This window comes from Heloderma suspectum, chromosome 2 (genome assembly GCF_057233095.1).
Source record: "Heloderma suspectum isolate Gila_16-S chromosome 2, 16-S_ref, whole genome shotgun sequence".
In the NCBI taxonomy this organism is placed as follows: Eukaryota; Metazoa; Chordata; class Lepidosauria; order Squamata; family Helodermatidae; genus Heloderma; species Heloderma suspectum.
The window spans coordinates 287655227-287670256 of record NC_139459.1 but is presented as its reverse complement, the minus strand read 5'-3'; the positions used below and the strand labels follow the sequence as shown (position 1 = coordinate 287670256).

General features: G+C 47.3%; 1 protein-coding gene across 1 annotated transcript in view; it reads left to right on the top strand.

The window, feature by feature from the left end:
* Positions 1-15030, top strand: part of LOC146354785 (inter-alpha-trypsin inhibitor heavy chain H3-like) — a 53088-nt gene that overhangs the window by 4093 nt on the left and 33965 nt on the right. The window contains exons 2-3 of the mRNA XM_084839780.1: positions 910-930; positions 5130-5296. Coding sequence (XP_084695906.1) covers positions 910-930; positions 5130-5296 — 188 coding nt within the window. The remainder of the gene's footprint in view (positions 1-909; positions 931-5129; positions 5297-15030) is intronic.

Below are 15030 nucleotides of genomic sequence, written 5' to 3'. Positions count from 1 at the left end.
TGTTTTCTTACTGTTTTAATTAAGTTTTATTTATGATTGTAATCTACCTTGAGTGCCATTTTGTGGGGTACAAATGAAATCAATTAAATAACATAAAATAAATAAAAAGTTACAAAATAGCCAGCAAGCTTTCTAAGACTCTCCTGCAGGCTGGATGTTAAGTTAAACAAAAACAGCAAAAGTGGGTGTGTTTGGGGGCCTGGTAGAAAGCCCCAGCGTGAGGTGAACATTTCCGAAATGCTCTGAATATGAAGAATTAAAACATAATTTTTTATTTTATGATTCATGAGATTGTATGTATGGGATAAGATTACAGGGGGTTGGATCCAGATTTAGGTGTGTGTGACTAGGCTGGCAGAAGCAAACTTCCCTGCCCCTTTCCCCCTCCCCATAGCAGCCCCTCCAGGCCCCTGAAATGCTACACATAGGGTTGGGGTGAGCTGTAGTGGGAGTGGGGAAGGGGGATCCTCCAAAATCAAGCAGAGGCGCCTTCTATGAGCAGAGCCCTTCTGTTCATGGGAGGCAGATCCTGGATCCAACCCTGTATGTGTAGAGGAGGGAGCCCATCTTATGAATGTGCTCTAACTATGAATGCCAGTGGCATTTGTGGCACTGAGAGCCGTTTATCAGCTTTGATTGCTCCATGTGCATCTGTTGTGCCCCTCCCTGGAAACGGATGATCTTGTTTGTCATTTGCCACAGTTAGCCAAGTTTTAGTAATGTCAAGGTTGGATTACTGCAGTACGTGGGGCTGCTTTTAAGAGCATTCAGAAACTTCAACTGGCTGAGAGGTTGTTGACTGGTATCTGCTGTGCTGAACCTCTCTTGAACTGCACTGGCTGCCTTCCAGCGTGTTTCCACATTTTTAAGCAATAATGAAATATTTGCTTTGCTTTTTTTTCTTTACAGAAGAGAAATGCTGCAGAAGTTGTAAGTACTCTTCTCATTTATAAGTCTAAGTTGTTGCACAAATACAGTCCACGTTCCATTGAATTCAGTGGCAATCCCTACCCGCCTCCCCACCATTATGTTGGTTTTGTGTAGAATCTTATTACCCGGGTATGTGCCCATGCACACCCAGTTCTGCCAAGATGTGGGAACGCTCAGAACTCCCTTACCTGCAAGGGGCCAAGGGCTCCACCATCCACTTGACAGGGGGAGTAGAACAGCATGCATTTTCCTTTCCATTGAAGACATAGCCAATTAATTATTGTTTTATATTGAGGTGTAGGTATATATGTATGTGGAACATCTTTGACTCCCAGTTAGCTACGGAAACAGAGGCTCGTCATCTATCTGCGAGGGCTGACATAGCGCACCTTACATTTTCATACAGAGAAAATCAATGATATGCAACTAAAAGGATGTGTAATACCATATAAGAATGGCCATACGGTGCCTTTCTCCAATATAGCTAGTCATTTTGTAAACCTATGGATGGAGAGACCAGTCCAGAGTAATTTCTCTTCTAGCCTGCATCATTCCCCCCAATTTTGAGTTGTTGGCAATATAACTATTGCCACTGCAATCAATAGTTGTGCAATCAAACGTTGCACAGTATATTTGCTTTAGTTGCTTATTTAATCAGGGACAGCACAAAGGGTATGTAGAAATAAAGGGTTCAATCAATTAGCAGTAATGAAACCAAATCAATACCAGGGGACAGAACCTTGGAGATCAAAAGACATCCGACATGTGAGAGCTGTGTATTTTTTTCTTCTTCGGTAGGGCTAATACAGCTGAGGGCAATTTCAGCTGGGGAAACAGCATGGGCGAAAAGGTTTTTGAAAAGCTCTTTCCCTTCTCACTGCTTTGATCAAAACTGGAGTTTGCCACAATCCCTCTGAAGTTAAAAAGGGGGGGGATGAGGGGATGAGATCCAACAGAGTGTCCCCTCTTTCACATCTGTTTTGACTCTCAGAAAAGGAGAGCCAATGCTCTCGAGCCCAGTTAAGTCTTTATCTTGTCTCCTGACAGTCTCTGGAAATCTTCTCTGAGGTATTAGTGGATAGACCTTCACGACCATCTGCTCCCATCGGTAGTACATGCCCTGGTCTCCTCTCGTTTAGACTACTGTAATGCGCTCTACGTGGGGTTACCCTTGAAGACGGTTCGGAAACTGCAGCTGGTACAGAACGCGGCGGCTCACCTGATTAAAGGCAGCCGCCGGCGAGATCACATCACTCCAGTGCTGAAGGAGTTGCACTGGTTACCAGTTGTTTTCCGGGCCAAATTCAAGGTGTTGGTTTTGACCTTTAAAACCCTATATGGTTCCGGCCCAGCCTATCTTAAGGAGCGCCTCCAGCAACACCAGACAGGCCGCTTAACAAGATCAGCCTCGGATGGCCTTCTCTCTGTCCCATCAGCCAGGACAGCTAGACTGGTGGGGACGAGGGAGAGGGCCTTCTCTGTGGTGGCCCCCACTCTGTGGAACTCCCTCCCTAGGGAACTCCGTCATGCCCCCTCTTTAATGAGCTTCCGTCGTGCATTAAAAACGTGGTTGTTCAGGCAGGCATTTGGGGTGGGTTAGGGTATTTTTTTTAAAAAAAATTTATGGTAAAATTTTATTGTTTTAAATTGTTTATGGTGGGTTGTACATCGCCCAGAGTGGCTGGGTGACCAGTCAGATGGGCGATTAATAAATTTAATAAATAAATAAATAAATAAATAAATAGAGAAATAACTCTCCTCTTCAGGGCTACTTCACACATTACATTTTTAGTTGTACACCTTAAGCTCTTGGCTGTGTACACTTTGAAACAGGGGTGTTGATCCTCTTTCAGCCCGAGGGCTGAATTCCATTGTGGAGAAGCTCTTGAGGGCCACATTCCAGTGGTGGGGGTGGCCGAAAACAAAAGGGATGAAGCCAAAATACAAAAAAAATACCCTCATATTTTACGTTAATGCTCTTACTGCCAGGAATTAAGCTTTAGGAAGGGCATTTCAACTATTTGGAATGGGGAAGAAATGCACTAAAGCTGGAAAACCACTAAATGAATGGTGATTGGGTGAAAAGGGGTGGGACCAGGGGAAGGGGCGTGGCCATCTGGGGAACCCTGGAGGCCTTCAGATTTGGCTCTCTGGGCCTTAGGTTCTGCATGCCTGCTTTTAAATGTAATTGGAGAATACGACAGGTGTACATTTGGCTACCTGTGTATCATACTAGTACATTTGCTGGGGACATAAGAGGAACAAATTCCTGACTGACATATTGTTGCCATTGTGATATATATCACACTTGGAAGAAGCCGATTATCCAGATCCATTTCAGTCGGGCTTCAGGCCTGGGCATGGGACAGAAACGGCCTTGGTCGCCTTGGTGGATGATATGAGGAGGGCTCTGGATAGGGGCGAATGCTCCTTCCTTGTTCTCAACCTCTCAACAGCTTTTGATACCGTTGACCACAGTGTCCTCCTGGACCGCCTGGAGGGGTTGGGCATTGGAGACACCGTATTGCGGTGGTTCCGGTCCTTCCTCTCCGGCAGGTACCAGAGGGTAGCACTGGGAGAGGAGGTTTCGGACCCGTGGCCGCTCACTTGTGGGGTGCCACAGGGTTCTATCCTCTCCCCGATGCTATTTAACATCTATGTGAAGCTGCTGGGGGCTATCATCAGGAGGTTTGGGGTGCAGTGTCATCAATATGCGGATGACACGCAGCTCTACCTCTCATTCCAATCTTCACCAAGGTTGGCCATAGAATCCCTGTCCAAATGTCTGGAGACAATGAGTGGCTGGATGGGGAGGAATAAGGTGAAGCTGAACCCTGACAAGACTGAGGTACTTTTGGTGGGAGACAAAAGGAGGTTGGGGGATGTTGACCTGGTGTTGAATGGGGCACAGCTACCCTTGAAAGACCAGGTCCGCAGCCTGGGGATCATTTTGGATTCCCAGCTGTCCATGGAGGCTCAGGTGTCAGCTGTGAGCCAGACAGTGCTGTACCAACTCCACCTGATACAGCAGCTACACCCTACCTTCCCGACCATCTGCTCCCATTGGTAGTACATGCCCTGGTCTCCTCTCATTTGGACTACTGTAATGCGCTCTACATGGGGTTACCCTTGAAGACAGTTCGGAAGCTGCAGCTAGGGATGTACAAAAGTCACTTACCTTTCCACAGATTATGTTCATGGGGGGGGGAGGCGTTCCATCCCTCCCCCCGGAATCCTTGACAGGGGGGAGGCGATCCATTCCTCCCCCCCAGAATCCTCCACAGCCAGCTGTGTTCCACAGCAGCTCCGCAGAGCAGCCGGCCAGGCCCAGGCCAGAGCTGTCCGCAGCCGGATTTCCGGCCACGGAGGGCTCTGGGTAAAAACAAAAACAAAAAACTGCGTACGCAAATGGCGGCGGCTACGGCCGCCGCCATTTGCGTTCCTTATTTTTCGCCATCTTAGTCTACGTAAATATTTACGTAGACTATGACGGCGAAAATAAAGGGGAACGCAAATAGTGTAGCGGGCGCTATTTGCGTCCCTTTTTGATTCGCCATTTTAGCCTACGTAAAGATTTATATAGGCTAAAACGGCAAATCAAAAAGGGACGCAAATAACGCTCGCTATGCTATTTGCGTTCCCCTTTATTTTCGCCGTCATAGTCTACATAAATATTTATGTAGACTAAGACGGCGAAAAATAAGGAACGCAAATGGCGGCGGCCGTAGCCGCCGCCATTTGCGTACACGGTTTGTTTTTAACCCAGCCGTGATAGGCTACATAAATCTTTACATAGCCTATCACATCTCTGTAAAAACAAAAACAAAAAAAAACGACGAAGACTGCAAACGGCGGTGGTGGCAGCCGGTCAGAAGACCAGCCGCCATAGCCGCCAAAGCTGCTGCCAGAGCTGCCGCCGCCTGGAACATCCACCCCAGGTAAGTCTCATCCCGGGGGGGATCTGTGGGGGGGGTGGGGGGGTGGCAGGCCGTTCCGCCACAGATTTTGGAGGGGCGAATGCACTGGCATTCGGCCTCACTGAGATCCGTGGCGGAATTCTCTGACATCCCTAGCTGCAGCTGGTACACAACGCAGCGGCTCGCCTGATTACAGGCAGCCGCCGGCGGCGAGATCACATCACATCAATGCATTATCCCATTCAACAAGTGGTAGTGATTTTCCAGTCTTTCTCTTTCCAGAACACCGATGGCATAGATATCTACAGCATGAAAATTGATTGCAAAGTTACTTCCCGGTTTTCCCATAATGTCATCACCAGTCGAGCTGTCAATCGTGCCAATGTGTCCAAGGAAGCCTTGTTTGATGTGGAGCTCCCCAAGACAGCCTTCATCACCAATTTCACCATGTATGTAAAACATACTTTCTGAATGACTGTGATATGAGTACTCAAGACAACTTAGACCTGAAGTACTAAGTGATGGAGTTGCTGCATTCATTGTTTGCTTTGGTTTACATCTGATTTCTGTGTTTCAAGGATGACGACTATTTTATAGATAGGCCCTATGTATAAAATAGATAGTGTTGTCCGTGATTAAATAAGCCATGACCTGGAAAGAAAGAGCGATTCAGGCATTGTGCAACTTCAGTTTCAACTTTCAGCTATAGTAGGCAAATTGTTGCAGTTAATCTGTTGAGAGAATTTGTGGAGTAGCTCAGCTGTGAGCTAAATCGTCCTCTGGTACTCTTTCCTTTCAACAGACCCCTATTAATTTAACCTAGCTTTGGTTTTCATCTGCCCCTATTTTTGGAATGGGATTTGCTTGTGCTCAGGGATTGACTGCATATTCAGGGTGTAGTAAAAAGTAGCCTTTTCTTGCACAATATTCTTGTACAAGGTATAAAAGAGCCTTCTGCAGAAGGACATAAGAAGATAAGCCCTGCTGGATTAGACCAAAAGCCTACCCAGTCCAGCATTCTATTTGCGCAGTGGCCAGCTGGTCGCCACAAGGGGAAGCCCACAAGCAGGACATGAGAGCAATAGCATCCACCCACTCAAGTTCTTCAGCAACTGGTATACAGAGTCATGTTGCCTCTGATACTGGCATTAATAAATATATAGTAATCAGGACTGGCATCTATTGATAGCCTTATCCTTCATGAGCTTTATCCACCTTTAAAGCCCTCCAAGTTGGTGGCCATCACATCTTTGAACAATAAAAAATACCACCATACCTTTTACTCCTTCGAATAAAAATATCCTCATTTTTTAACTGAGTCAGTCTGTTGTATTAGCCACCTTTAATACTTAGCTAGAAAGGTGGCATAGAAATGTTTTAAGTAAGGTAATAAATATATTACTGGTCAAACTACCATCTCTCACCTGCCTTGACTTAATGAATTCATTAAGGTTTTCTCTGGAGTAATAGCCATCATTTCCATTTTTTCTCATACGAAGCTGCCTTATATCAGGACTTACCACTGGTCCATCTAGCGGCCGGACACTAGCCTAACTGACTGGCAGTGGCTTTCAAGAGTTTCAAGTGGGGATCTTTCTCAGCCCTACCTAAATATGCCAGGGATTCAACCTGAGACCTTTAGCATGCAAAGCATATGCTTTGCTACTGAGCAAAGCCCCCTCCCTTCCAGAACATAAATTGCACATTAATCCTGGAGAAAACATGATCTGCGGCACGGTACTCAGTACATCTGACTTTTATTTTTATTTTATATATATATATATATATATTTCTATACCGGCCCACAGCCGAAGCTCTCTGGGCGGTTTGCAAAAGTTAAAACCTTAAAATACAATATACAAAGTTTAAAAATAATTTACATAAAAACATATGGACAATATACACAACAACATATAACTAAAACGACTTCGAACTAAAAACATTTTTTTAAAAAAATCCAAGAATAAAACACAGCTTAAAACAACACAGCTTAAAACAGTGTACAAAAGTCAGCAGAATGAACAGGAGTTCTAAAAGGGGAAGGCCTGCTGGAATAATAGCATCTTTAATGCCTGCTTAAAAACCTTCAACAAGGTCAGACTCAGCAGACGCATTTCAACCAGCAGGTCGTTCCACAACTGAGGGGTGGCAAAGGAAAGGTCCTCTTGCGTGTGGCTGCCAGTCTCACATTAGTCAGCCACAGCAGAGACCCCTCAGAGGGCCTTAGGTGGCGGCCTGGGATGTGGGGGAGAAGGCGCTCCCTAAGGTATCTTGGACCTAGACCATGTACGCCTTTAAAGGTAAGAACCAGCACTTTATGTTTTGCTCAGGAACAAATTGGCAGCCAGTGTAAAGATTCTAAAACCGGTGTAATATGGTCTCCACGAGATGTCCCAGAGATCAACCTGGCTGCCATATTTTGTACCAGTTGAAGTTTCCGAACTAAATATAAAGGGAGCCCTGAGTACAGTGCATTGCAGAAATCAAGCCTAGAGGTTACCAGCATGTGCACCACCATTACCAGGTCAACATGTTCCAGGAATGGGCATAGTTGGCGTATCAACCAAAGTTGATAACACAGGCACTTCTTCTTCATGGTCTCTGTGCATCACACATATGGGTTCTGCGCCTGTGCGGAGCCTTGATTCAGGCAACTTCTAAAGCTGAGGAAATTTTGGCAGGAACCCTTCCCCCACCATCCAGTGCGCACATTCTTAGCAGGTTCCCGCCTCCTCCCTCAGTTCTCTTTGATTGCCACTGCATGCACCTCGTGGGGAATTTCTCTCTCTTTGTCTCTGGGAAAGTGACCTTCAAATAGAAAAAACGCTGAGGTTTTTATTCGATCTTTTTCTCTTTCTATCGTTTTTCTATCTTTCCACACATTTTAAATGTTTGTTGTTCTGTTTCGTGTTTTGTGTGATTGCCCTCATGAGTGTATGGCCCTCCAGGTGCCTTTCAAGAAGTGCACCCGTTGTGGGGAGAAGCTCCCGCACAAAACCATACACAATCTTTGTCTTTTTTGCTTAGGAGAAGGGCATATTATAGAAACCTGCCATCACTGCAACACCTTCTCTAAACAAGTGAGGGAAAATCTCTGATCGGCTTAAAGCTGCTTTGTGGAAAAGGGCATTAGTCCATCGAGGGCCCTAGGAAAATGGCGGAGGCTGTTGTCCCTACACATCCAGTGATATTACAGCCCTTAACATTGGGGTCCAAATCCCCTCAATGCCATGCTTCACCAGGGACCCAAGACCCCCCAACACCAGGTCGGTCTTTGGCGTTGACATTGGCAAAAAGACTTTCGAAAAAAGCAAAGATTTCGAAAAAATCAGCCCTTTTGACTTCTGAACATAAGAAAAAGAAGTCGGGCAAAAAAGTTTGTGATGCCACTCGGGACCGGGTGAGAGCAATTCATTCAGATTTGTCACCTCAGGGGCATTCATTGCCACCAATAGGCACACGGGTTCGAGATGAGCCTCCTGCTCCTATCCCAACAACACCTCGGGATTGACACACGGGAGTACAGACTTCAACGGTACAGCCGCCCATACCTACGCTGCCGCTTCTGTCATCTCCTCTTCAAATGGTGTCAGCACCACAGACAGAACCCCCTTTAACATCTACATCAGAGGGTGAGATTAGGGAATGTTCCCCTTTTCAGCCTTCTCTGGATCTGCCTTGGCCAAGGCATGAACTATATGAACCAGGATGGGATAGGCGCCCACATTCGCCTGAATCCATATATACCATGGCATCTTATCATAGGTCTTATGAATTGAGCAGATGAGACTGTTGTTGGTACTGAGATCGCTCTAGGTCACCACATTCTGAATGGGACAGACCTCAGTATCACTGTAGTTCTGTAGGACCAAGGCAATGGGTTGAGTATGACGACAGTGGGAGGCACTACTCTCCCTTGATGGAGCGCCTGAGATGGGAAGGGAGGCATCCTCGTCACAAGCCGTCTGCTACTGTATCAATGGCTCCAAAAGAGTTTTTACCACCTTTGGCAGAATTGGTACAGCCCTGTCCACCAGTTGGTCTGCCTCCTCCTGTGCATGATTTGACCTCCGAGACCAGAACAACAGGATCTAGTACAAACCTTGTTTCAACTGGTACCACCTCTGACAACTACAGTACCTCAACCTGCTTCTAAGTCACCACCATGCCTGTCGGAGACAGAGGGCTTTGAGTCTGACTCATCTTCACAATCGTCCCGGCCATTGTTGCTTTCTTCCCCAGATACTCTGATGGGAACCAACAAATCCATCTCCCCCTCGGAAGATTTGGGTCAATTTGCTGACCAGGTCATTAGAATTAGGGCTGCGCAGGGACCACCCCCCAATCCAACTCGGAAGCCGCGTCACGGCTTCGGAGGTGGGCCTGATTCAGCTCAGGCTGATTTGGGGTCCCCTCGACCTGACTTGGCCCTGAACCAAAATGGGATTTGGATGCCGAACCCCGCTTCGGGTCCCCCACAACGCCCCTGCGCAACCCCCCAGCTCCTTACCTTGCCGACACCTTCTCCGACGCTGCCGCCTCCTCCGACGCTGCCGCCTCCACCGCCGCCTTCTCCTCCTCCAGTGCTGCCACCTCTGCTGCTGCCTTCCCCTTGCCACCACCTTCTCTACTGCTGCCTTCGCTGCCGTCACTGCCTTTGCCACCGCCTTCTTCGCCTTCACCACCATCTCCTCACTGCTGCTGTCTCCGCCGCCATCGCCGCTGCGGCCAGCTTCTGAGGCCTGGATGCGCACCGACTCCTATTGCAGGGGAGTCGCCATTTTAAAAATAGCAACCTCCTGGAAGTTCCTGGAAGTCACCATTTTTTAAAAAAAAAAATAAAGTTTCTATTTTTACCGCAACAACAGCACCAGCAACAACAGGCTTGGTATCGATGCTGGTACCAATCTTCTTCTCCTTGATACCAACCATACAACACTGGAGTAGGTCAACAGCAGCCACAGCCTATCAGACAAGGAAGGCCCTTTCAGCTGTCTAGATCCTGCGATTACCATAGGCCGCGGCTGGTCTACAGACGCAAATGGCGTCCAGCATAGCGGATGCCATTTGTGTGCCTCCCTTTGGCCGTGATAGGCTACGTAGAGATTTATGGCAAAAAGGGAAGGACGTAAATGGTGTCCACTACGCCATTTGCATGCCTCCCTTGGCCATGATAGGCTACATAAAGATTTACGTAGCCTATCTCGGCAAAAAGGGAAGGACGCCAATGGCGTTCGCTATGCCGGACACCGTTATGCATCTGCACGGGGCAGCGGACGGACCCGGCCGGATCCGGAGCCAGCGGTGCCAGCCTGCCAGGTAGGACCCAGCCAGGTCGAACTTCGCAGGGTGGCGGGGTGGGGTGGTCCATTCCACCACGGACTCCAGGGGGGCCGGATTCTAAGAATCCAGCCTCGTTGGAGTCTGTGGCGGAATTCTTCGCCATCCCTACCTTCGACTGAGAGGCATAGAAGTCTACCCTTACATCAACGACTGTCTCCTGGTAGCTCCAGTGAGGGTGCAACTGATACGGTCGATAGAGGTGACCTGTGGTCTCCTCAATGCTTTAGGTCTATACATCAACGTGGAGAAATCTCAGCTGACCCTTCCTCAGCAGATAACATTCATAGGGGCATTGTTGAACTCAGAAGTAGGAATTGCTTTCCTGCCAATCACCAGGATGGAGACATACGTCACCTTTGCTTCAAACAAAGACTGCTGTCGAACAAATGCCACAAAAGTAGCCCATTTCTTTGAATAAGAACATTGTGTGCACAGCAAGGTTATGTCGGTATACAAGATTCAACAGTTCCTGGGCTTCATGGCAGCAACGATGGAAGTTGTGGGGTATGCATGGTTACAAATTAGGCCCTTACAAGTTTGGTTTATCTGTCATTTCGACAACAAGTTGGACTCTCACTGAGTACAGCTAACACTTCCACCACTAGTCAGGGACATGCTGCGATGGTGGTTGGTACCAACCAATTTAAATCAAGGGCTACCTTTCCACATTCCTTCTCCATCTGTAGTTCTAATGACCAGTGCCTCCCGTTTGGGATGGGGAGCACATTGCCAAACTCTGACAGTGCATGGCAAATGGTCTCCCCGCAAAGCCGCTCACCACATAAATGTCCTGGGGCTAAGGGCTGTGTTCAAAGCACTGCACACTTTTGAGTTGGACTTGACAGGCAGGACAGTTCAGATAGCACCGGACAACACAACTGTAGTTGCATATCTGAATAAGGAAGGAGGAACCAGGTCACTGCAACTTGTGACTCTAATGCTCCAGATATTTGATTGGTGCATACCAATTCGATTGATGCCAAATAGTGTTAGTGGCAATTCACGTGGCAGGTGTGGACAATGTTCTGGCCGATCAGCTCAGCTGAAAGATGCAATTATCCCACGAGTGGGAAATGGACAGGACGGTTCTGTGCAGTCTCTTCCAGCAGTGGAGAATGCCACAGATCAATCTATTTGCAACAGCAAACAATGCAATCTGTCATCATTTCTGCACCACAGCGGGACAGGGCAGGACTTCCATGGGAGATACCTTTGTTTTTGCTTGGGTTGGGAGTCTGTTTTACATTTTTTTCCCCTTCCCGCTAATGACTCGGATCCTGGCAAAAAATTGCAAAGGACAGTACAGATTGCATCCTGATAGCCCCATGGTGGCCACATCAGCCTTGGTTTGCTTCTCTAATGCAGATGACCCAAGGTTGATACCAGCGGCTGCCGTTGGCTCCGTCTCTCCTCACCAGGGAATGCGGTCGGATTCAACACCCAGATCTGTCCACTTTTCGCATGACAGCTTGGAAAATACGGTAATTGACAATCCGGTGATTCCCACTGGGGTGCAGGGAATACTGGACGCTGCGTGTAAACCATCTACACAATGTTCTTATTCAAAGAAATGGGCTCCTTTTGTGGCATTTGTTCGACAGCAGTCTTTCCATCCTAGACGATGCTCATTGTATCACATCCTGCATTTCACTTTTTGAGAAAGGACTCAAACTTTCCTCTCTTAAGTTTACTTATCAGCTGTTTCAGCAGTTGAGGGTTTTTCAGTTTTTTTGCATCCAACTGCAAAAACGTTCTTGAAAGGAATCAGGAATTTAGCACCTCCATTACACTCCACAGTGCTGAGCTGGAGTCTATTGGTTGTGCTAAAAGCACTTTCTATGAAACCATTTGAGCCTCTCGCTACTGTGAACTTGCGCTTACTTTCTTAGAAGGTGGTGTTTCTGGTCACCATAACATCTGCATGTCATGCTTGTGAGCTGTGTGCGCTCAGGGTTGACCAGCCATATCTTAAATTTCATCAAGATAAAGTGGTGCTTTGACCTGACCCAGCTTTTCTTCCCAAGGTTGTTTCGGAGTTTCATTTAAATCAGGACGTTGTGCTGCCAGCTTTCTTTGCCTCCCCGTCTACACCTTTAGAATCGACCTTGCACACACTTGATGTGCATCGTGCCTTGGCCTTTTACAAGGCGAGGACTGAACAATTCCAACCGTCACCTCATCTTTTTGTCTGTTATGGCAGTAAGCAGAAGGATCAGCCTCTGTCCACACAACGTCTTGCTTCCTGGATCGTCCAGACTGTTGAGCTTTCATATGAGTTGACTGGACACAAGCTTTCTGCCCCGATTAGAGCTCATTCCACTCATGCTATAGCAACATCTGTCACGTTCGACAGAGGGGTTTCTATTCCTGAGCTCTGTTGTGCAGCTACATGGTCGACACCATCACCTTTGTCAAGCATTACAGATTGGACATTCGGGCAAGAGCTGACTGTGCCTTTGGTCATGCCATCCTTTCATCAATATTGTAATAGGACACCAACCCACCTCCGTTGTAAGTAAGCTTGTTAATCGCCCATATGTGTGATGCACAGAGACCATGAAGAAGAAAGACAGGTTGCTACCTGTAACTGTAGTTCTTTGAGTGCATTCTGTGCATTCACATAACCTCCCCACCATCCCCACTTTGGTGTCATACTTGAGTTTGGTGTTGGGTACCGAAGTGTACACTTCTCTCAGTTACGAGGCCGCAGTGTCGGTCTCAAGGAACTGAGGGAGGAGGTGGGAACCCACTAGGAATATGTGCACCGGACGGTGGGGGAAGGGTTCCCACCAAAGTTTCCTCAGCTTTAGAAGTTTCCGGAATCGAGGCTCCGCGCAGGCGCAGAGCCCATATGTGTGAATGCACAGATGACCACTCGAAGAACTACAGTTACAGGTGGCAACCTGTCTTTCTCACTGTTGCTTCCACCTGAGGTGCCAGGAGTAGGGTTGGGTCAAGAAGCACCCCCAAGCTACGAACTTGCTCCTTCAGGGGGAGTGCAACCCCATCCAGAACTGGTTGACATACCTCAATACCTGAATTAGGACCCTTCACAATGAACACCTCTGTCTTGCCTGGATTCAGTTTCAGCTTGTTCTCCCTCATCCAGCCAGGGATGTCAGAGAGATATGCTGCAGATTCAAATGAAGCCAGATTCTTTGGAATCCTGCCTCAGGAATCCGCAGCAGATTGGGACAACTTACGTCCGCTCCAGGAGGACTTGAGGTGGAACGCCACTTGGCTGCTTCTTGCCAGCCAGAGCTGTTCGCCTCCTCCCTGTCCCTGCCAATTGCCATGTCTTTTCTTTAAAATAAAAAATGGCGATCGGCAGGATGTGCCCATAGACTTATACGCAAAATAGAACCGCAAATCTTCCATATAAGCCTATGGACACGTAGACTTAGATGCAAGATTCATGACTCTATTTGCATCTAAGTCTATGGGCACATCCTGCCAATCGCCATTTTTTTTTTTTTTTTAAGAAAAGACATGGCAATAGGCAGGGACAAGGAGGAGGCGAACGGCTCTGGCTGGCAGGAGGAAAGGTAAGTGGCCCCCAAGCCAGTCCCCCCCCCCGGAATCATTGCAGAGCAGAGCCACTCTGGAGGATTCCAGGGGGAAGGAACGGATCACTTCCCCCCCCCAATGGATTCCCCACCAGAACAGACGGTGGGGAATCCGTACACGCCTACATCCAGCCCATTACGGACTTCAGGCAGTCATTCAGAGGAGTCATACCTTCATTGGATAAAGGTGTTAAGGAGAAATAGATTTGGGTGTCATCAGCATACTGATAACACTCAGCCCCAAACCTCATTATTATTATTATTATTATTATTATTATTATTCACATTTCTATACCACCCAATAGCCGGAGTTCTCTGGGTGGTTTACAAAGATTAAAAACATTAAAAAAATAGATTAATAACCATTTACATAAAAAACACATGAACAGACAATATACACAAAAGAAACATATATCTAAAACAACTTCAAACAATCTCAAAAACAAACAACCATAATTATAAGACATTCCAGGATCGATTAAACACTTATCATATACTGTTGAATGCCTGGGAGAAGAGAAAGGTCTTAACCTGTCACCAAAAAGATAACAATGTTGGCACCAGGTGGGCCTCATTGGGGAGATCATTCCATAATTTGGGGGCCACCACCGAAAAGGCCCTCTCCCTTGTGACCGTCTTCCAAGCTTCCCTCAGTGTAGGCAGCCAGAGGAGGGCCTTAGATGTTGAGCATAGTATAGGGGGAGGTTCGTGTCGGGAGAGGCGCTCCGTCAGGTATTGTGGTTCCAAGCTGTGTAAGACTTTATAGGTTAAAACCAGCACCTTGAATTGGGCTCACAAATATACAGGCAGCCAGTGCATTCGGCCTCACCGAGATCCGTCGTGGAATTCTCTGACATCCCTATGAAAATGATCCAGTTTAGTTGTGTAAGCAGAGTCGCTGGACACCCCACTGTTGATTTCTCTCCCCACGACAGCGTCCAAGTCGGCTCGTATCCGAGAGATTTTATCCATGAAAAACTCATTAAAGGTGTCACAGCGAGCTACCGAAGGCTCTAAGATTGGATTCAGGGCAGGGGGGCTGACTCAGCTCCCTAACCACACTGAACAGCTTAGCTGGGCGTGAGTTTGCAGACATGATATGTGCAGAGTACAAAGCTCTCTTCACTGCACGTCTCACCACCTCATAGGTCTTCAAATGATCCCTATGATGTGTCTTATCAGATTCAAGTTGAGTTTTCCACCAACAATGCTCTAGTCATCGCCCTTGCCACTTCAGCTTCCTCAGTTCTTCTGTAAACCATGGAGCTTGTTTA